Raw genomic sequence first — 20,316 nt, forward strand, 5'->3', positions numbered from 1 at the left:
TAAAGTTGTGTTTTCTGACTATCCCCATCCACTTGATTGAATGATCATCACATTTTTTAGTCCAATGACTTCGTTGAAAAGCTGAGCACCGCATGTCGGCCTAAACGACTGCCCCAGAGTACATGAATATTAACGAGAATACCAGTTGACAGAGGCAACTCATTATAATATTGTTCAGACCAAGTAGATGTGGCTACAGTCCCCAGCTGGCGCACTCGAGTCAGAAATCTAGCCCCACGTCTTGTACGTTTCTTTTTTTCTTGCTGCTCCAAACACTTTTTTCTAGCACGTTCTTTCCATCCCTCTCTCTCTCTCTCTCTCTCTCTCTCTCTCTGTCTTTCCCTCCCATCTGTCTCACTGATTACTCTCTCTCTGTGTGCCTTCTGGGCCTGCCTCTCCACCTCTCCTCTCTCGCCAGCCTTCTCTCACTTCTCTAATGAGAGTGTGTGTTACACAGGCATTCAGCAAACCTCCTCTGCTAATTACACGACAAGCATCTCGTTCTGGGACACTAATGAAGAGGAATAGCGAGCTGGAGACGCCACTGGAGTGGGGGGGGGGGTCAGACTGGCCATAGGGTGGGGTGTTTGTGTGTGTGTGTGTGTGTGTGTGTTGGGGTGGTGGTGTTTATTGTGGCGCCGGGCCAGCAGCTTATCAACCAGGGCATGCTGGACTCAGCATCTCGTTCTTTCCCTCCCTCCTCAGCCTCTTTTTTCTTTCATCTCAAAATGCTCTTGTCTTTCTTTACAAAAGATAAGTGCAGTGGAGTTAATATTTTGCCGTGCAACTTTTCCTCAACGCTTACAAAAGAACATGACACTTTAAAATAGGCTACTTGTTTGAAGCAAAAACCAGTTATAGGCACTTATGATGTAAGTGGGAGTTTGTGAAGTGTGATGTAAGTGATAGTTACATAAAATGCTTTTAAAAAATCATTATGGATAGTCCCTGCTCTCTAGTAGTAGCTACAGTTGTCAAGGTCCTTAAAGTGTGTTCTTACTTAAGGCTCTTTGTGTAATAGTAGTATCAGTTGGTCATGGGCCTACCAATAATTCAACACAACATTGGGACAAGGAACAAAAACTACTTCAGTGATGCCTACACTGCAAAAAATGTCCATCTTAACAAGTCATTTAGTCTCATATTTAACCTTCAAATCTTATTTTTCTTAAAACAAGAGAAAAATTCTGCCAATGAGGTGAGATAACTCCACTTGTTTCCAATGCATGAATGTTAATATCTTGAAACAAGTCAGACAGAGGCAGGTCACTGCACTGGGATTAAGAAAGTGAAACCTGATTCTACAAAATTCTTGAAACAAGTTGATTTGCATTGAAAACAAGTGACTATCTGATCCCATTGGCATATTTTCTCACTTGTTTTAAGAAAATTATGATTTTAGGACTCAATAACAGATGAAATGACTTGTTAAGATGGACATTTTTTGCAGTGTAGGTCAGAGGCAGTGAACAGTGCTCTTTAGATTGAACCTAATACGTGCATCCACACACACACAGAACCGCACACCGAGGAGACCGAAGAGAATAGGGAGCGAGAGACCTAGGCAGAAATCCAAAGGCTCAGCATGTGACTTGGAGGAACTCGTTCTGTCAAGAGGCACACTCGAACAGAAGATCGCTGTCCTGTACCATCCCTCGCGAAATGCTTGAGAAACACAAACCATCTGGAGGCTATAGTGCACACTCTCGACCCATCAAATATTGAGGATGTTTGTCTGATTTACGGGGCCTATTTAGGACTGTTTGGACAACTTGGCTGCGGGATTGGTGCTTTAATTAAAGATAATATCAAGAGTTAATATTGCCCCCAAGACCTTTGCCTCACAGTCAACAGTGCAACAAAGTCACAGTTCTTTGGGCGAGGGTGAGACTCATAACCACAAGCACTTCTGAATGAACCCAGTCAGGCCCGATACAAAAGGCTTCTCCATGCCTCTCATATTCGCTGAGGTTACTACTCCTTATTTCCCCACTTTCTTTCTGACGGCGCCAATAGCAACCCGGGCTTTTTCAGGCCCAAGCCCACCGTGGTGATGGCATATTGATACTGTCATAAAATATTACATCCTCACTTTATTCATTAGAACCGGGCTTTAATCTAAAAATACCATGGGCAGGGAATAAAACGAGTTTTACAGCGGCAGAAAGATTAAGCCCGTACCTCTCCTCTCGCTGAGCACCACAGCTCGGAAACACTGAGGCCCAAAATAGATGTTCTCCTCATAAAGGGCTCCTTCTTTGTAGTCGGCATACAGCAACAACATCTGCAGGGCAGTTTCTTTGGGGGGAACAGATTCGGGCAGGCTATCAAAGAGAGAGGCGATCTCCTGTGAGAAGGGGTGGGCGGAGGACTTCCATATTCTCTCCCTTTCTTTTTTTTTCTCTCTCTCTTGCTCTCTTCCCTCTCTCTTGCTTCCAAAAATCTGTAGCAATCAGGATGATGCTAATAAAAGACCATTAATATCACCTGTCAGTGCTATCTTTGGAAGATCCAAAATGAGAAAATGAGACAAAAGGATTCACAGTCTGGAGCTGCTCACCAAGCGGCAGGGAACCATTGGAGGACAGACGGGATGGGGGTTGGTGTGCTGATTAAAAAAAAAGCATTGGGATGACAGAAACCCATCGTCAGTGTCCCAAGATGAAGACAACACAAGTGCTGTGAACGGTCACATTGTCTTTGTGTGTTACGAATGTTTTATCTATGAGAGTTTGGAAATGGTTTGATGGTGTCTTTGCTCATTGTCTCATGGTTTACCCATTAAAGTCAGGTTTAGAGCAAACTATAGCTTCAAACTTTATTTTTTTGGGAGATTTTGCTAATTGAATAGATTCCGATTATATGATATTCCCTATTTGGATTTGAATTCAGCAGCATCATCTCAACAGATGGTATGGATTGGGAAATGACCCCTGCATGACTCCAGGTATCTCTCAAGGAACAGTAGGAACCTGTCATGAAAACTTTGATTCAGGGTTTAAGTTATCCCTTCAGGATTTTAAAGGCCTGCTGGTTTGAGGTGAGGAATGTGGCATTGACTACCGACAACTCCTGTATCAAGCATCGGCTATTCAGTAATTATTTCAAAGATTTTCAAATGTTCAAAGGTTCAAAGAGCTATAGCAAGTTAATTCAGAGCTTAGTGAGGCACAGTAAGTAGGCGCAGACATGCCTTTACTAAGGTGGTGATGAAGGCTGTAAACCCCTGCAGGTCTTTTGACTGATGGGGCTTACTGGTGGCGATGGCGAGGTGTTCACTATCTGTTTAATGGAAACCAGGAGTGCAGCCAAGACATGGACGGAGACTCTGAACGGAAAAAGGTGGCACCATAATGGGGAGGTGAAGGGCGTGGGGCAACGTGATGATAGCGGCTTCATGTGGAGCAGGAGTGTATCGAGGCCCTCGCCTTTGAACTGGCGCGCTGGCTAATTGAAACAGCATTGCGGGGGCATCGGCCAAAGATCTGGATCACATTCGCCCCCGCTTTATTCAATTTAGTCTCATCGCAGGGGCGCGTCCCGGGCCTTTCTCTCCACATGGCAATAAGTCATACCCTCGCCTTTTGCCCTCGACGTGTTGCCCATCTGTGTCCCCTGGGGGCCCGGGGGGCGCTGGAGGCCCGCAAAAACTCAGAGGGATTCAGACGAGGTCTTGAGAAAACACAGGCTGCCTGCCATTGAGCTCCTCACGGTACTTCTTCACGCCTCTCACCTTGGACTTGAACCCCCCCGCCCCCCCTCTCTCTCACACACACATACACACACACACACACACACACACAGACACACCTCCTTACCCCCAGACCCTGTAAGATTTACTGTTAAGAGCAGTGGCTGTCAGGGGGTTTGAACCGTGCACTTTCTAATTCAAACAAATGCTGCACCGGGGTCACAGAATTATCATGGAGCCACAAGGTGTTTCAGATGACTCGCAAGTGTTGAGTGTTAAGCTGATAGAGTGAGAGAGAGATAGAGAGACAGAGAGAGAGAGAGAGAGAGAGAGAGAGAGAGAGGGAGAGAGGGAGAGAGAGAGGGGGAGACTCTCTGTGTTGCAGAGGAGCAATCCAAGCAGAAAGCTTGCGAGCTTGCAGCGTGTAAATAAATAAACAAATAAAGCGATAAATAAGCAAGTTGGGCAGATAAATCCCACGCTCTTACCTGGATATCACTGCCCCCCATCAGACCAGGTAGTTGTCGATCTTGTGTTGTATTGGACGAAACCTCTTCTCATTTCGCGCAAGAGTGATCAACGTTTCTGTCAGGGCCTTAATCAGCGTCACACATGCGTGGCCTGTCGGGGGGCTGGGGTGGGAGGTGAAGGGTGATATGATAGTCAATGATGTACAGTAAATACATATTCAAGAACCAGATGCTTCTCAAGGGTATCCTGGGCAGACCTGAGACAAATTTGCAACTCACTTTTAATGGTCTGTTTTAGCTGTTTTAACTTTGACTCTGGTGCCTGATTTCAGAGGCTTGCCATGCAGGACAATAATAATAAGTGCCAGGAAATGATGTAGGCTTACAGTAACATTTTTGAATGTCAATTTAGTATACTACTCTGTGATTGAAAACTTACCTGGCACTATATCTGAATGGTCTAAAAATGTGGTAAACGCCACCCATTGGGTAGTCACAACAGATGTAAACAAACCCAAAGGACACACACACTCACACACACACACACACACACACACACACACACACACACACACACACACACAGATGAAAAAACATCACAGGAAGGTCAGCCATTGTCACTATCATTAGACGCTTCCCCATGTGATTTTTTCCTGTCTTTTCAAAGCCCTAAGAAACAAAACAAAACAAAACAAAACAAAACAAAAGTTAGGCTACTATCCTTTTCATTTGAACATGCACGAAAATTAAGTAATATACAAAATGAAAGTCCTATAGCCTACGTGTATCTTGAAGAAAGTGTCTTAAGATGTAAAATTGTGTATACTTAAGGCAGCCTAAAATATAACAAATTACTGTAATAATAGCCTATACAATATCTAGTCAGTCATGAATTGGTCAGCTTTCCTACTAAAAAGAACTATAGTAATCTTATGATACATTTTAGACGGATACTATATAAATATACCTATGGGATTTAATCATAATTTTAATAATTGCATGAATATTATAATATTCTAGGAACATTATAGTGATACTAGATCAAAAAACATTAGGCTACTATGAACTCATTATTGACTAGCCCACCACAGACTCTCTACGAGTCCTTACGAGAACATTACAGTGATTTTCCGTCAGAGTTCACACCTGTACGGTGGAAGCATGTGGACCTCAGGATAATATAACTGCACGGGAAGTCCAGAGACCGCATATAGGGGAAAATCCACATAGGATTTGGAGTGGATCACCGTATTATTGAGGGAGGGACTAAAAGTGTGCATAATATCCCTTCCTCTCCGGGACTCGCTGCACGCCAGGTACAGCATCACTGCAGTCCGCCGCTCAGCTGTCACACTCAACTAGCAGCGCCTCCAATTTACAGGAAACTTCTCACACCGCAGTCGGTAAGTGCAAAGTTTATGTGCCAACTTTAATTGTTAAGTCAATAATATAATGATAGGAGATTATCGAGACTTAACACTCTTCTGATCCATCAGCTTGAAAATGTTGGCTTTGAAGTTTTTTTTTCTTACAGCTTTTCCCGTCAGGAATTCTCACAAAGCGTGCAGCGCTTTTTTTTTTTTTTTTTTTTAAATGAGATGCGCTTTTCTCGACCTGTTTCGTCTCCCCATATTTTTAAAGAAACATTAAAGAAGCGTGCAGCATTTAGCTGCAGAACTTCATAAAAGCAAACTTAACGTCACGTGCGCATATTTTTTTTACTTAATATAGCTTTCTATTCCATTCATTTTAAACTGTCATGGTTCGAATAGCGCATTGAAAATATACAAAATATAGGCCCTATTTCTATCACAAATTAGGCTTATAGTAATGTTTTATTTACTCCTCTAAATTCCATAGATTTTTTTGGTTCTTTTTTTTTTCCATCAAATCAATGACATTTGCAGAGAAGCCTAACGGTACTGCATGCAGTTGAATGAATGAACTTATTTGCACGTTATTCATTTTGTGTATGGGTACTTTATTTTCTGAGACAAGAACATCTGAATCTTTATATTGAGCTGTTGAACATCTGCAAGCATTGAGCAGTTAGTGTATCTTCTCTCAGTGTATTAACAGCTGCCACAAACTAGATTTGCCAAATTGCTTAGCATATGAATATGGTGAAGATGTGAACTGAATCACTATGCAACTTGCCACTGCCCACATACTCCGCTCCTCCAGTAACTTCATCCTACAGCTTGGTTTCTACTCTCTCTTGTTGATGCTGCTGCAAGTAAACAATGTTAAGAGATAAGCAAAGCGAGTGGGAGGGGAGGAAGGAGAGGAGGGAGAAGGAGAAGAGGAGGAGGAGGAGGAAACAGAAGCGAGGCAGATGAGAGGAAGAGGAGGAGGAAGCCGTTTGGCACAAAGAGGAGGGAGGGAGATAATGAGAGAGAGAGAGAGAGAGAGAGGAGATGGAAATATCAAGTTGACAAGCCTCTGAATGGATTGATTTGGTGCATAACAGAAATACTTCAAAAAAGAATAAACTCCTACACCCCCCCCCCAAAAAAAAACTTAAGCAGACAAAAACACTTGCATGTTGTAATATGATGTGGTTCTTAAGAAAATCCGAAAACCTTTGCACCCTTCTATACTGTGCAGCTGAGATGGCAGGTTATTGAAACCCAGTTCAAATTTCTTTCTCTTCCCCTTCTCTCTTTGCCCCCCCCCCTTGTCTCTCTCCTCCCTCTCACACCTACACACACACACACACACACACACACACACACAAAGTGTAAACAGTGTGTGATAGATAGGGCGCTCCACCCCGCCTCGTCTGTTTGCGTGTTGATCCCTTTGGCAGGCCCTGCTCCTCCCGTCCAGAGCGTCCATGATGAGTTACTACATGGATCCAGTTTCTTCCTACCCGGCCCTTCACCCCTGTGACCGTCTGGGTGCAATGGTAAGACCTCCCTCGTAAATTACCTCCATGTTAAAGGCTGCCTTAGCTACCTACCACACAGCCGGCCAGGAGTGTGTGTGTGTGTGTCTGTGTGTGTGTGTCTTAGCTACTCAACCACATGGCTGCAGGAATGTGTGCAGAAGCATATGTGTGTGTGCGTGTGAGTGTGTGTTAGGTAAACGGGTCAACTCTGGCTTCCATCACCTCGCAGACACACACTCTTTCTGAACATGTTTTCCTGTTGTACATGGATGTTGCACTAATGCTGTGCCTGTACACACTGTTCTTTGCGATTTCGTCAAAAGTTAGGAAACACAGCTGTTGAACAAGAGGGATATTTTCATCTTAGGCAAAGCTGTGAAATCGCTCTAATAAACTTCTCAGTGTTGCACAACCAGCCTGTGCCAAGGCGCGCTTCTCTTTAGCAATTGATATTGTAAATATTGAGACCTCTAGGCCTCCAACCTTACCGCTAACCAAGTCAATTTGGAGTCAGACCATCCCTGCTGAATAACACTTTTGTCAGCTAAGCCACCTGCGCTGCGCCTCACAGCAGTCTGTTTGCAAGGACACCGAGGCTCTTAACGCCATCCAAATGAAAGAGCTGAATACAGAGTCAGAGACGGTTGTAGCCGGGAACATTGGGATTCCTGTCAGGTGAGCATTTGAAGGGTGAAGGCCATGAAGCGGCAAAAGAAATGCTTCCATTTGTATGCAGAGCGCCGGCACATTAGGGAGAGAGACTGAGGTTATATGCAAATGGCAACCCCACCTGGCCCTGATACAAAACATAGAAGGATACAGCTCCCCCTGTCCTAATTGGCTCAGGTGGTGGGGCTTGCCTTTGAAATTGAGATTACTGTATACCGGGGCAGACGTGGTCAAAAGGTGAACCTGGGTCGCCTCGCTAGCTCTATTCTCTAGAATTTACATGAATTATCAGCGGAAAGCAGAGGGGTCTGGTGTTTTTTCTACATTTGCACTTTGGTGATTTTCTGTGTTCTGTGTGCTTCACAAAGATTGTATTCACCAGAGAGGATACAAAAACGGGAAAAATCAGGGCTTCCAAGAGGCCCCCAGTAAACAAAATGAAAAAGGTTGGAAGCCACTTCAATACAAAGGGTAAATATTAATTGCTTAGTGCAAAACATTAAGCTGGAAAACGAGCAAAATAGAACACAGTGGTTGACTTTTATACTACATGCATTTCAAGCCTAGCACTCAGGCATTATTATATTATTTGGAATTAAGTCCATTCACTGAAGTGGATTCCAACCTTTTCATTTGGTTTTCTGGGGGCCTATTCAAAAAAAAAAAAAAAAAAAAACACTCCAAATTTATGACTTTGCAAATTGCTGGTCTCAGGTAATTGCTGGTCTTCATAGTAAGTTTACATTGAGTCATGTTCCCAGATTCCAAGAAAATCTTAAAAAAATCATTGCATAATTTCAAAAATACATGCCTGTCAATCAGATGACTGTGCTTATGTGTTATATGTACTGTGTGAGTAACTGAAGCAGGGGAGCAGATGTTGATAAGCATTGAACCAGCTAGTTGCAAGCTAATAGATGTACTGTGAAGGCTCTGGAGTCTTAATAGAAACAGACCACTGCTGTTCACCACTGTACCATTTTAAGGAAAACATAAAGGTCAAATAATCTTATCTCTAGTGGCATGGCTCCTCCCCCACTCCATGCCTTTTCAATCACAGCTTCACAGGAGTCAAACCCTGTGCCAGTAGATTAGAGAACCTAATACATACCGGTCTTTTTCTCATCAGTTAGATCTCGGCTCATTACTATTATAATCAAATTTGCCAGAATCAAATTAGGGCGTCTCTCTCTGATGCCATCTTGTCAATCTAACACTCTGTCATTGTAACTTGTCTGTCTGTGTCTTTGCTGTTTGCATACACTGTTTGTGTCTTACTAGTCAAGGTCTGTGTTGTCCTGTGGCTTTTTCATTACTGTTCATTGCAGCATCACTATGGTATATGTGCTCGCTTCTGTCAGCATTCCTATATCCTTATGTATTTCAATATCTGCTTCATCACTGGTTTTATGTCTAGTCATATACATATTTGCATGTGGGTGTCTGGCACATTTAAAGAATTAAATGTTTATTAAAGTGAATTGTCCCTGTCAAATGAAACTAATGGAACTATTGAAACTAACTAATGAAACTAACTAATGAAAATCAATAAAATCAATACAAATGATGATGTAATCAAGATGGGATGGATCTAAGCAAAGTAAAGTTTTGATGTTGATATGACTATGGCTCGATTGGCAGAACGTGTTTATAATGCACTAGGCTGTTCATCTTCAGTCTTTAAAATCAGATTTTGGTAAAAGGTTTCAATCCATTAGAAAAACAATATGTGCAGTATTTATAATATTACTTAGTTCTACAAATGGAAAAGGAATACAAGGATCCTTCCAGGATACCGATCTCTGTCCCTGTTAATTTCCCAAATAGTGGGTCGACCTGTGCGTTTAATGATATTCTACATTTAGGATCAACTGATCAAACAGCTATTTCATAAGGGTGTCTATGTTATCTACACTATCAGTCTGTAATAATCCATAAATCATCCATGTGGCTCCCTCATGCCTATCTCACTCTTCTCCCTTGCTGACTGGACTGATAGGAACGGCGGCATCCCATGCAACCTCTAGAGAAGCTCATAAATAGGCCCCCGATCCCCTGGTCATGTTAGCCATCCATAAAGCTGGCTGGCTACTGATAAACATGGCAGTGCTTAAACAGGGGCTTCTTATCAGATTGGCAGTCAGTCTGTCTGTCACTAAGTCAGTTAAGCAGTCAGTCAACCAGCCAGTAAGCCAGCCAGCCAGTCTGTCTGTTAGGCATATATGACAGAGACTGTAGATAGACAGGCCATGCCGGTACAACTAACTGTCTAGCATTGCTCTCAGTCTCTCTTTTTGCCTATTAACATAACAAAGTGTGAATGTGAAGATGACATTCCTCCAGCATGAAAGGATTATGTGACAATAGCACAAATTGGACACGCCATTTTCAGGTGAAATGTTAACTAACGATTAAGTTTAGGCAAGTAAAACAACTTGGTTAAGGTTAGGGTGAAGTGTAGGCAACTAAATCTTTGCTTGAAGTTAGGCAAGTAAAACAATTTTGCAAAGGTTAGGGTAAGGTTTTGGTTATGGTTAAATAAGAAAAGGTCTTGCTGAAAAGTAAACATTTGTTAAATTCAATTCTTTACATGACTTACATGGAATTGAACCTGGGTTGTAAGAGTTGAAAGCAAGTGTATACCCATCCAACATCCCAACCTCCTGATTTCCTATTGCCTTATTTCAATGTTAAACTGCCTGTTTCTAGTTGTGTCTCTATGTAATCTTTTTGTGGTAGGGAAACATACAGCACAGACAGCCACATATACAAAAGGCAACATGGATGACATCATAACATGTTATCAAAAATGTAAAATAAATATTTTCCTTCTCAGCCCTGTGACGCTATGTGTGGTGACAGACAGTCAGCAGTGGCTTAACAGAATCCATAGAGGACACTTATGACAGTTTATATGTTACATTTGTACAGGCAGGAAGTCTGCTGTTATCTTGGCTACCTATGACATCATAACACTACCTCTGATGTCACTGAATCATAATTTTGGGTCCTTTGGGATAATTATTAAATTGATTATCACAAATAACAGATTGTAGTTTTTAGTTGAAAATCGATTCTATTTTAAAATGGATTTTAGAAAAAAAGAAAGTGTTTTTATAACCCTTATTTAACTAAGCAAGTTAACAAGAACACATTCTGATTTACAGTCATGGCCAAAAAATGCATTCTCCTACATTTCAAACTTTATTCTTCTGATAGGTGGACTGTTTTGAGAGAAATGTTGCACCCCTGTTCACATCATTTTTTCAGCAGAAACGTCTCACAATATCTATTGAGATTTATGTTTGTTTTCAAAAGAGGTTTTTGATATGCTAAAAATGGCCAACTGGCTATCTGTCTGCCTACTATCTCTTGTATCCACACAGAATTTCATATCTCTCCCGGCTCCCCTCTCGAGTGCTGACTTTAGACTTCCCCCTTGGTGCAACCTCTTATGTGAACATTTCTGTGATAAGCAGAATAAAACAACGCTGCAAAGATAAAGGGAATGAGTCAAATTTGGCCGTGAGGGCTATCTGTATGGAAAACAAAGAAAAAAATAGTTTTCAACATTCAAGGTTACACTGTCTGCTAAAGCCACTGGAAAAGTTATTTTTTGATCAATTGTTTTCAGCTTCACCTCAATTTTCACCTAATTTCTAGATAAAATGAATATGCATTTTTTCATTGGCAAATTCATAAGTCTCCTGCTAAATTTTAGTTATATTCATCCACAGGAACAGTAGGACACTGACTGGCAGGTAACCAGCCCTCCTATTCAAATGATGCAAGCATGATTTGAGTGTTTGGAATTAAAGCAGTTCAGGTGAAACCATTTAAGTTCAACTAATGGAATTTATGGTTGAGTGGAGGCTAGGGCATTTTTGAATCCCATCCAAAACTCAAAAAATGTTTTATATTCATGTTGTAATCCATATTCATCAGATTGTAAACAGAGAACAATAAATATATGTACATTCTTATTGGTACTTTTATGATGCATCACTGTAAAGAATCACAGTAAATCATAGAAAAGAATATCCCATCCGTTATTATTGTATTACTCTATTTTAGCAGAGCCCTTGCTCTTAACTGTTAAAACCCCACGATTCCACCGGCAGGACCATCATTACAAATGCATGTTGTGCACCCAAGCTTTGTTCAAACCCACAGAACTTTATTTTAAATTCTTGTCAAGATCCCAAGGTTTCCAAAGATACCAAATATGTCATGCTGAATTACAGGGAAATGTGTATAAAATGATGCACAAACAACAAGCAGATACAGAATATGGATGTGACATTGCCGTACAGTATGGAAAAAACCTTTTTCTAACTTTGAAGCTACTTAAGGGGAAATTTAAGGGGAAAGTCGAGGTGCAAGGGGTTAGCCGTATTATTAGCCATTAGAACGGGATGCATCTATCCATGCCTCTCAGTTCAATAAGGGCACAGGCAAACCTCCAGCATATTGCTGGAATTTTAAGGTTCTAACTTTGGTCAAATTAGTCATATAATGTAGTTATACTGTCAGGTCCTTAAACATGGCTGAAGTCATATTTTTGATCTTTTTTGTTTAAGTGGGTAAAAAAAAAAAAAAAAAAAGCTCTCAGTTCATTTTGCTGACCCATGCTGCCTGTTGTTTGTCTCCAGAGGCAGAGTGGAGGGGTGGCAGTGGGCCCCCAGACCCAGCTCCCAGGGGTGGTCCACCCCCAGCAGCAGTACTACCCATCCCAACCCCTTTATCCCCAGGATATTCCCCTGCAGGAGGTCCCCAATGGACACGACTTCTGCCCCACAGGTAAGACATGACTGATTTTAAACATGGTGCTGGTATAAGGGTTTGGAAGGAGACACAAAATACAGTACATATTCTTATAATACAGTCATGGTCAATAGTTCATGGAAGGATATTTGGCAACAGCTAGATCTAATCAAGCATTTTATTGTGACATGTAGAACACACTGTTGCCCAGAATGCAACTAATGATGGCATTTTGTGATTAAATCTGTCAACCTCAATATATTACTGCAACAGAATGAAGAAACTTCATCAGAAATTCAAGCTATGAGTACACACGTTTCCCACTACAATGTTGGCACATCTTAGATATTGTTTGTTATTTTCTCTGCTCAGGTACAGCTACTGTGAAACCATGAGATTTATCCATCAGTGTAGAAGACGTGACACATAGCCTGCATTCTCGTCAGTATTCCTTTGTGTTAAAAATTTCTGCATTGTACAATGAGCCAAAAAACAGAGACAACATTGGAGCCAAAAGATTGTTCATTGTGAATACACAACTTAGAGCAAACAAAAGACTTTGTGCGAACCGGAATGATAAGTGGACTGTGACTCACACACAAACATTCACGTCCACAATCTTGACAAACACATTTACACTCCCTCATTTAGGTTTTTTGAATGCACACACACGCACGCACACACACACACACACACACACACACATACAACAATCTCTTCTTGGCCTGGCGTTGTGGGTCTGCTTCTCAAGGGATGTTGATGATGCTGACCCTGAGGGCAATGCCTTTACCAGATACCTCTCTCTCTCTCTCTCTCTCTCTCTCTCTCTCTCTCTCTCTCTTTCTCTCTCCCTCTCTCTCCCTCCTCCTCTTTTGGGGACAGCCAAATGCCCTGCATTTTTCTGCTTCCAATCCTCTCTTTTTGTTCTTTTTTTTTGTTTTGTTTTGTTTTTTTGTTTTATTTTAAACTGGAACATTCCTTCCAGTGCATTTGCCTGTGTTGGACTGTGGCCTCTCCGTGTCCTCAACAGTGATTGATGCTGGTGGACTGGGACACACGCCACGGGAGTAGGGTAGGGGTGCTGGGGGGCACAAGCTTTCTTCCGTCACCTCCCTGGGCTGGATGCAGGGGGCAAAGTAGGGGGCCAAAGGGCGGCCATCTTTTTCCCAAGCCTATGGTTTGGTCTCGGGGGATATGGAGGAGGCCCAAGTGTGTGTGTGTGTGTGTGTGCATGTGTGAGAGAGAGTCAGGATTTGATGGGATTTGCTGATGTTTGTTGCCAGAGACACACTCCTTCCGAGCCCTCACTTCATTGGTCCCAGCGCTAAACCGTTGACATAAACATTGCTGAGTGGAAAAAAATGACCGAGAGTTGACCCGTTTTTTCTCCTCCTCCAGAATGCTAGACTATGCTAGACCACAGGTTTTAGAGCATCCTAGCCACCTGTAGATATTGTTAGTCATTTAGCTCTTCTTGGTAGTGTCATATACTGGGTGAGTGGTGCCACTGAGTTTTCTGCTATCAGTTACTGTAATGGGACTATGAGTCTACACTAACCTCAAAACCAGCTAATAACCTTTGACATCCTCACCACACCCTGCAACCGTTACTTTGACTAATTTCTCTCAAACAACAGAAAACATGGCCACCCTTGTTTTTTGCAAATTTTGTAGTTTGAAATCATTCAAGTTGTGTCTTATTAGAAATGGGGGTACACAAATCATGTTTGTGCAGAGAATTATAATATAGTGTTGTGTTTTTGGCTTGCCTTGTTTTTGTAAGTGATTCTGCACCTTGAAGTAGTTTGCTTTGAACAAATTGCCTTTTTACCAGCAGGGTCACAACACTCATTGATTAAGGTCATGTATTTGCTCATGAATAGTTTCCCAAGTATTTTTTTTATTTATTTTACCCTTTTGAAGACTAAATACAATTTAATCAGCCTGAAAACCCCTTAAATATTATTCGATCAAATCAGTAAAAAAAAAACAGTTAAAACATGACCCAGATTGTATGGAAAATGATTAGTCATCTATTAGACTCTCTAGGACATCTCTTTGAGTATAGAAAGCTGCTCATGGTGATGCAGGTGTGCAGAGTAAAACTGTCTCCAGTAATTAAAACATTACAGGAAAACAAATACATGTAAATGCAAATTCCTCTTATACTAACTCTTCAGCCCTTCAATGAAACTGGACTGGAACTGACCTTCTAAAATACATATCTGGCATTTAAAAATAGTTGCACCTACCCTTACAAAATTATTGATATTGAAAACAAATTACATTACTTTTTAAAACAGTCATTATGTCTTTGTTGACAAACATCATGACATTTTTAGCAACTAAAACCTCCATATTTTAGTTATATGGAATGACATTTACAATTTTCAAAGCGGCTAGGCCAAGTAGTTTTAGAGCTGAACTCACCGTTTTCTGACTGAGAATTGATTGGGTGCTGTTACAATGAAATGTGCTGTGTGAGAGAGAAAGAGTACAGAGCAGATGTGAGGCGGGGAAGTTGGATGTTAAAGGACCATCGCATGTTTGGCCAGGAGCCCAATGTCACACACACTGCTTCCTGACAACAGCCATGCCATGGTGGTGTTTACACTAACCCAGCTCTGCTCTCCACTATCCAAGACTCACACTACAGGGCTTGATGTAAACTCCCATCGTAGAGATTCACTGTGTTTGTGTGTGTGTGTGTGTGTGTGTGTGTGAGAGAGAGAGAGGGAGAGAGGGTGGTGTATTTCTGTGTGTATGCAGTCTTATTGAAACCCAGGTACAGATATTACGCATACATACACATACACGTGCACACATGCATATATACACACATATACACGCTCCATGCATGCTCACCCAACATCCTGCAGTGATGCACACTCCACATGTTCATTCATTAAATTCACACCCTGCACTCTGGCGTGTATTGTATTACAGCATCCTCTCATTCAGCAAAGCAGCAGTGCACACACACACACGCACAGATGCACGGACGCACACACACACACACACACCTACTCCCAGGCACCCGTGAGTTCACTGTACATTTAAACATGCACTCCCATTTAGTACACGCAAACACAGCTGTGATCTGGCACTCAGGGACCATTGGCCTGTGTTTTATTTGATGTGATTTGACAGCTGGACAGTTGGAAGAGGAGGGGAAGGGGGGTGTAGAGAAAAGGAGAGTGGGGGGAATACATTTTGAAGAGAGAGGACGGATAAGGAGAGGGATAAGTCGCAGGACTGGGACCGGCGTTGGTGGGAGGAGAGCAGAGGAGGGGAGAGGAGGGGAGAGGAGGGGAGGAGGATCTGAGATGTGGGGCTTGGGGGGGGGGGGGGGGGGGGGCTTCGCCTCTGATGAGGGGCACGTCCTCACGGGCGCAGGCCCATTTTTTATTTCTAAAAGTAAACAGGCAGCCTGCGGGGGTCCGGGGGGTTATGGGAAAGGAGGAAACAGTGATGCTAATCAGGCCGGCGCACACTTCCCCCTCCAACAATAAAACAAAACAAGAAGGGAAAGACGGAAAAGCGACAGACAACTCTGGAGGAACGGGCTACACCGCAAACTACGGGCCTTTACCTCGACACGAGCACACTCTGACTGCTTAGGCTTAGAGGCTTAGGGTGACGTTAGTGCAGTAAATGAGGCATGGGGTGCTGGTGAATAGGCCAAGGTGGAAAGTAACAATTTACTACGACTGCAGCTACTGTAGATTTTAGTATTTTTAGAAGTCTGTGGTTTTGGAGTAAGTGTTCATATCAGGCAGTGATTACTCTGAGATCTGGCATTAAGCTGTCACTCTGGACTTTACGTCACATTATTACCAGACTGAACTAAAAAGGAACCACCAGGAGATATAATTTTCCCTTAGTAAGTGAGTGCTTTTGTAGTATTTCTGGACCTGAGTGAAATATTTCAGTTGTTTCCACCTCTGTCTGCAGGGGGCATCGTCAGTAAAGCACTCCACTTTACAGGCTTCTCACACAGAAGCCTCTAAGTGCTTTATTTCTAGGAAGTGTAGCGTGGCAAGTTCCTCTTGATAACCCGATGACTAATTACAAACCACTTCAGTTGCAGAACATGCAGTTCTGAAACACATGCGATCGGTAAGAGCTGATGATGCAACAGATGCCAGCTCATTGGGAAAGGTGGAGTTTTAACGGGTCCCGAGATAGACCTCCTATTGTTTTAATGTTTATATCGGCTTAGTAATATCCACACACTGTTAACTACAATGACTGTATCCCCATAATGGTAATGGAGTGAATACCTCTACCCCTGTTTCACAATGGATCTTTATAGCTGAATCTAGTGTGAGCATGGAAACCTATCCTATAAAGACAGGAATACATTTTCAAGATAAATCAAAGAGTTTTGCAACAATTATATTTGGATTAATATTTACATTTTCTACAGTATACCCTTCTTTTGTATGATACTACTTACTATAATGTATAACTCGCATTTCTATTACGAACTTAAAACAGAAGACTGGTGCTTTTTCCCTTCCGCTGTGGGGAGGAGTGCAGCTTTATCTGTGTGCTTGGTGGTGATGAGCTGAGGAGAGGGGGAAAAGGAAAGGGAGGGCAAGACGAAGGGAGGGAGGTCTGGGAGGCAAAGAGGCTCGGAGGGGGGTGGGGATAATTGAATTATCTGCACAATGGAGTGATGGAGGGCACGTGGTGCCGCTAATGGAGGAAGAGATGTCCTTTTTAGCGAGGCTAATTGTTCAGAAAAGAGCTGAGCCTTTGTTCAGGGAGGCCCCGCTACTATCCTGGTTCACTTACACACACACACACACACACACACAAACGTAGTGGTCGCACACACACACACACACACACACACACACGCACACACACACACACAGACACACACACACACACACACATACACACACACACACACACACACACTTTGGCATGTGAGGCACAAGCAAATAAGTGCACAGGCGTTCTACACACATACACACACACACACACACACACACACACACACACACGCTCACACCACTCCTGTCCCAGCTAACTCTGTGATCTCAGCAGGAGTTCATCCAGCCTGTGGCACCTTCAGACAGCATCCACCATAGATGGGGCTGTGACTGGGCTGCTAGACAGAGGCCACAAAGACCCCACTGTTTTACTGTTTCACTGTCTGCTCAGTGTGTGTGTGTGTGTGTGTCCACCACACATCTGCGTGTGTGCTTGAGTGTCTGTAAATGAGTGACTGATTGATTACATGCTAAATGATGTCTATTCACACCACATGCCAAACCAGTTAGGCCATATCCATTGTCTGAGATGTTCTACACATTGATTTTTGCCTTGGCTGGGAGCTATTGTTACACAGCCATTCAAAGTCACCACTTTAGATACTATGTTATGTTCATAATGTTATTTCCAAATATGAAAACATGTATAATGTTGGAACCTTTGTATTCAAAGCATCCAAAAACCCTTTTCCCATTTGTTGCAAGGGTTCCAACATCAGACAAAGACAAATATCACTTGACAGCTGTATGGATTGCTCTAAATAGAATAACCTTTCAGTTAACTCTGTGAAAAGTAGCAGGTGCAACGGTTACATCTAAGGATTACAGACAAGCAGACAACACAGATGTGCCAGAGAGAGACAGAGAGAGAGGGAGAGAGAGCGACATGGAGAGAGAGAGCTGCTTGAGCTATGGTGCTACACTGCAAGGCAAATGAGTGAAGCCAGCTAACTGTCAAAACCATGGCAACAGCATTTGCCAGGTGAAGAAAAGAGACATTGAAACCAAAGCTCACGTGTTGTCTGATATGGGACATGGCTCCTCAAATGTACTGGAACATACAGTGGCTGGTTGCTCTGTGATTGTGAGACAATGAACAATCCATTTTGTCTGAAAAGGAAACAGCGAGATTTGGGTCGGGAACAATTGTTGTTTGCTGGGTTCATTTTGTTTTATGGCTATTGTGCAAAACCTGGACGCAAACAGTTGCTTTAGTTGGCATCAAGATCTTACTCGGCCATTTTTATGAAACTCATTTCTCTTATTTCAAAGACCCATTGGGTTACTACTGTTCATAGACATATGTTCCTCCTCAGGGTGGTGATACACCAGGCAGTTTTTGGCCACTAGATGATCATTGCTCCCAGCAACAAACAACAAAATGAGACACAGGAATAGAAATGTATTCAAATGTTTCCTGGCGGCAGGACGTTCCTGTGTGATTAAAGCAACAATGCTGAGACAGCTCCTCTAGTAGCCTACTGTGTCTAATCAGTTTGCCAGAAAGCCCGTTGAATCACTTTTTACTATTTCAGTCAAATAATCCATTTTTAATCATAACAGTCTGATTATGCATCCTGAGTATGTTTTTGGAAAATACCATCTAAATGCATTTTTAGAGAGATCTAGAAAAATCCTCTGTAAGAGGGGCATGATAAAGCCCAAACTGAAAATGGCTACTTTGACTGCCAGCTCCGGCCCAGATATTAGTCAGCAACGCCATTAAGCCCCTAATGGCCGCCCTTAGGCACAAAAGACCCGGGCTGTCCTTTTAAGAACAGATACCAGGGAGTTCATTAACAGAAAACAAAGAAGGCCAGTCAGAGAGAGTGAGAGAGTGACTGACTGACTGGCTGAGATGAAGTGAGAGGTCCTGTTCCCATCCCAGCGCCCTCCCATTCTTCTCCTCCATCACCCCCTCTTGCTCCTTTCACCGCAGAACCCACCAGCACTCTTCTCAGACGCTTCCACCGAGGCCCCTATCCAGCCCGTGAAACCTGATCCGGGGCTGCTAATGGAGCCGGTGAAGTACCACCGGTTTAAAAATCCATACGTGATCAATACCCTTGGCTCCCCAGTCTCCATCCAGATCATCCCATTTGGAAATACATGCGTACAGTACATGCAGAAGTATCATATTGACTTGCATGGTAGGCAGCACCGTATTGACTTACCCTAACAAGGTTACTTTGGATGCGGGTGGACACATGGAAATCGGGGGCTGATGCCTTAGATAAAACGCTTTACAGTGTGTCATTAATTTAAATGAAAGAAAGAATGAAAGCATTTGCATTGACATGAGTATGAACTGAAGTCCGTCTTACTCCTTGAGTATTTCTAGCTGGAGCAGACCTTTCTCACTGTTGTTAAAAGCAGTAGGGTCCGATGGAACCAAGGTGAGAATTACTGTTATAATGTGCCATTATCTGTTGCTATGGGAGGTTTTCCCTGACGGTGGTTGTTGCAGTGGACCGGCACTGTGGGCAAAGATATTTCTCTTTCATTTGTCCTTTTCCAGTGGCAGAACAAAATCTTGATTCAATTTCCAGCAAGGCATGGTCATTGTTCCTGATTATTGTAGACGAGAAAGGACAAAAGTCTAAAAAAAAAAAAAAAACAATGCAAAAGGAGAGTATGAACAGGCAGTTAACCCTGTTCAAATTGCATTATCATTGATGGCCTTGGTGACAGAAGGCCCAGCTTGATTGGTTTTGATATCTGTATAACTGACCCGGTTTTTAATCAGTCTTGCATTTTCTATGTGTGTTATTTTTCATTTTTCATTTAGAGTCGTAGAGGCTTTTCGAAGAGTTCTTTTCATTTAATCCTGTGCATTCTTGCAAAGACGTCATTCGTTTCAAAGGCCTGAGAAGCAGCTGTGGAGAAAAAAAAAAAAGACATGGTTGTTTTTTATTGATCAGTACAAGGTGAACAGGAAATACTCTGAGGTGTTTATGAGGGCAAGTTACAAGTTATGAGGACGCTTGGACCTGCAGAATTGGACACAGACAGTCCAGACAGTCTCCTTAAAGCTCATGGTCACCAGTT

The 20,316-nt window shown here is 42.5% G+C and overlaps 1 protein-coding gene across 1 annotated transcript in view; it reads left to right on the plus strand.

The window, feature by feature from the left end:
* Window positions 1–5,504: 5,504 nt before the first annotated feature.
* ets1 (v-ets avian erythroblastosis virus E26 oncogene homolog 1) overlaps window positions 5,505–20,316 on the plus strand; it is a gene marked incomplete at its 3' end in the record, with an annotated part of 33,433 nt that continues 18,621 nt past the window's right edge. Inside the window, exons 1-3 of the mRNA XM_071515806.1 lie at window positions 5,505–5,564; window positions 6,901–7,069; window positions 12,373–12,520. Coding sequence (XP_071371907.1) covers window positions 6,998–7,069; window positions 12,373–12,520 — 220 coding nt within the window. The remainder of the gene's footprint in view (window positions 5,565–6,900; window positions 7,070–12,372; window positions 12,521–20,316) is intronic.

This window comes from Centroberyx affinis, unplaced genomic scaffold (genome assembly GCF_046629955.1).
Source record: "Centroberyx affinis isolate AG114_WGS23_722 - 3 ecotype Tasmania unplaced genomic scaffold, CSIRO-AGI_Caff_v1 ptg000031l_1, whole genome shotgun sequence".
Lineage (NCBI taxonomy): Eukaryota > Metazoa > Chordata > Actinopteri > Beryciformes > Berycidae > Centroberyx > Centroberyx affinis.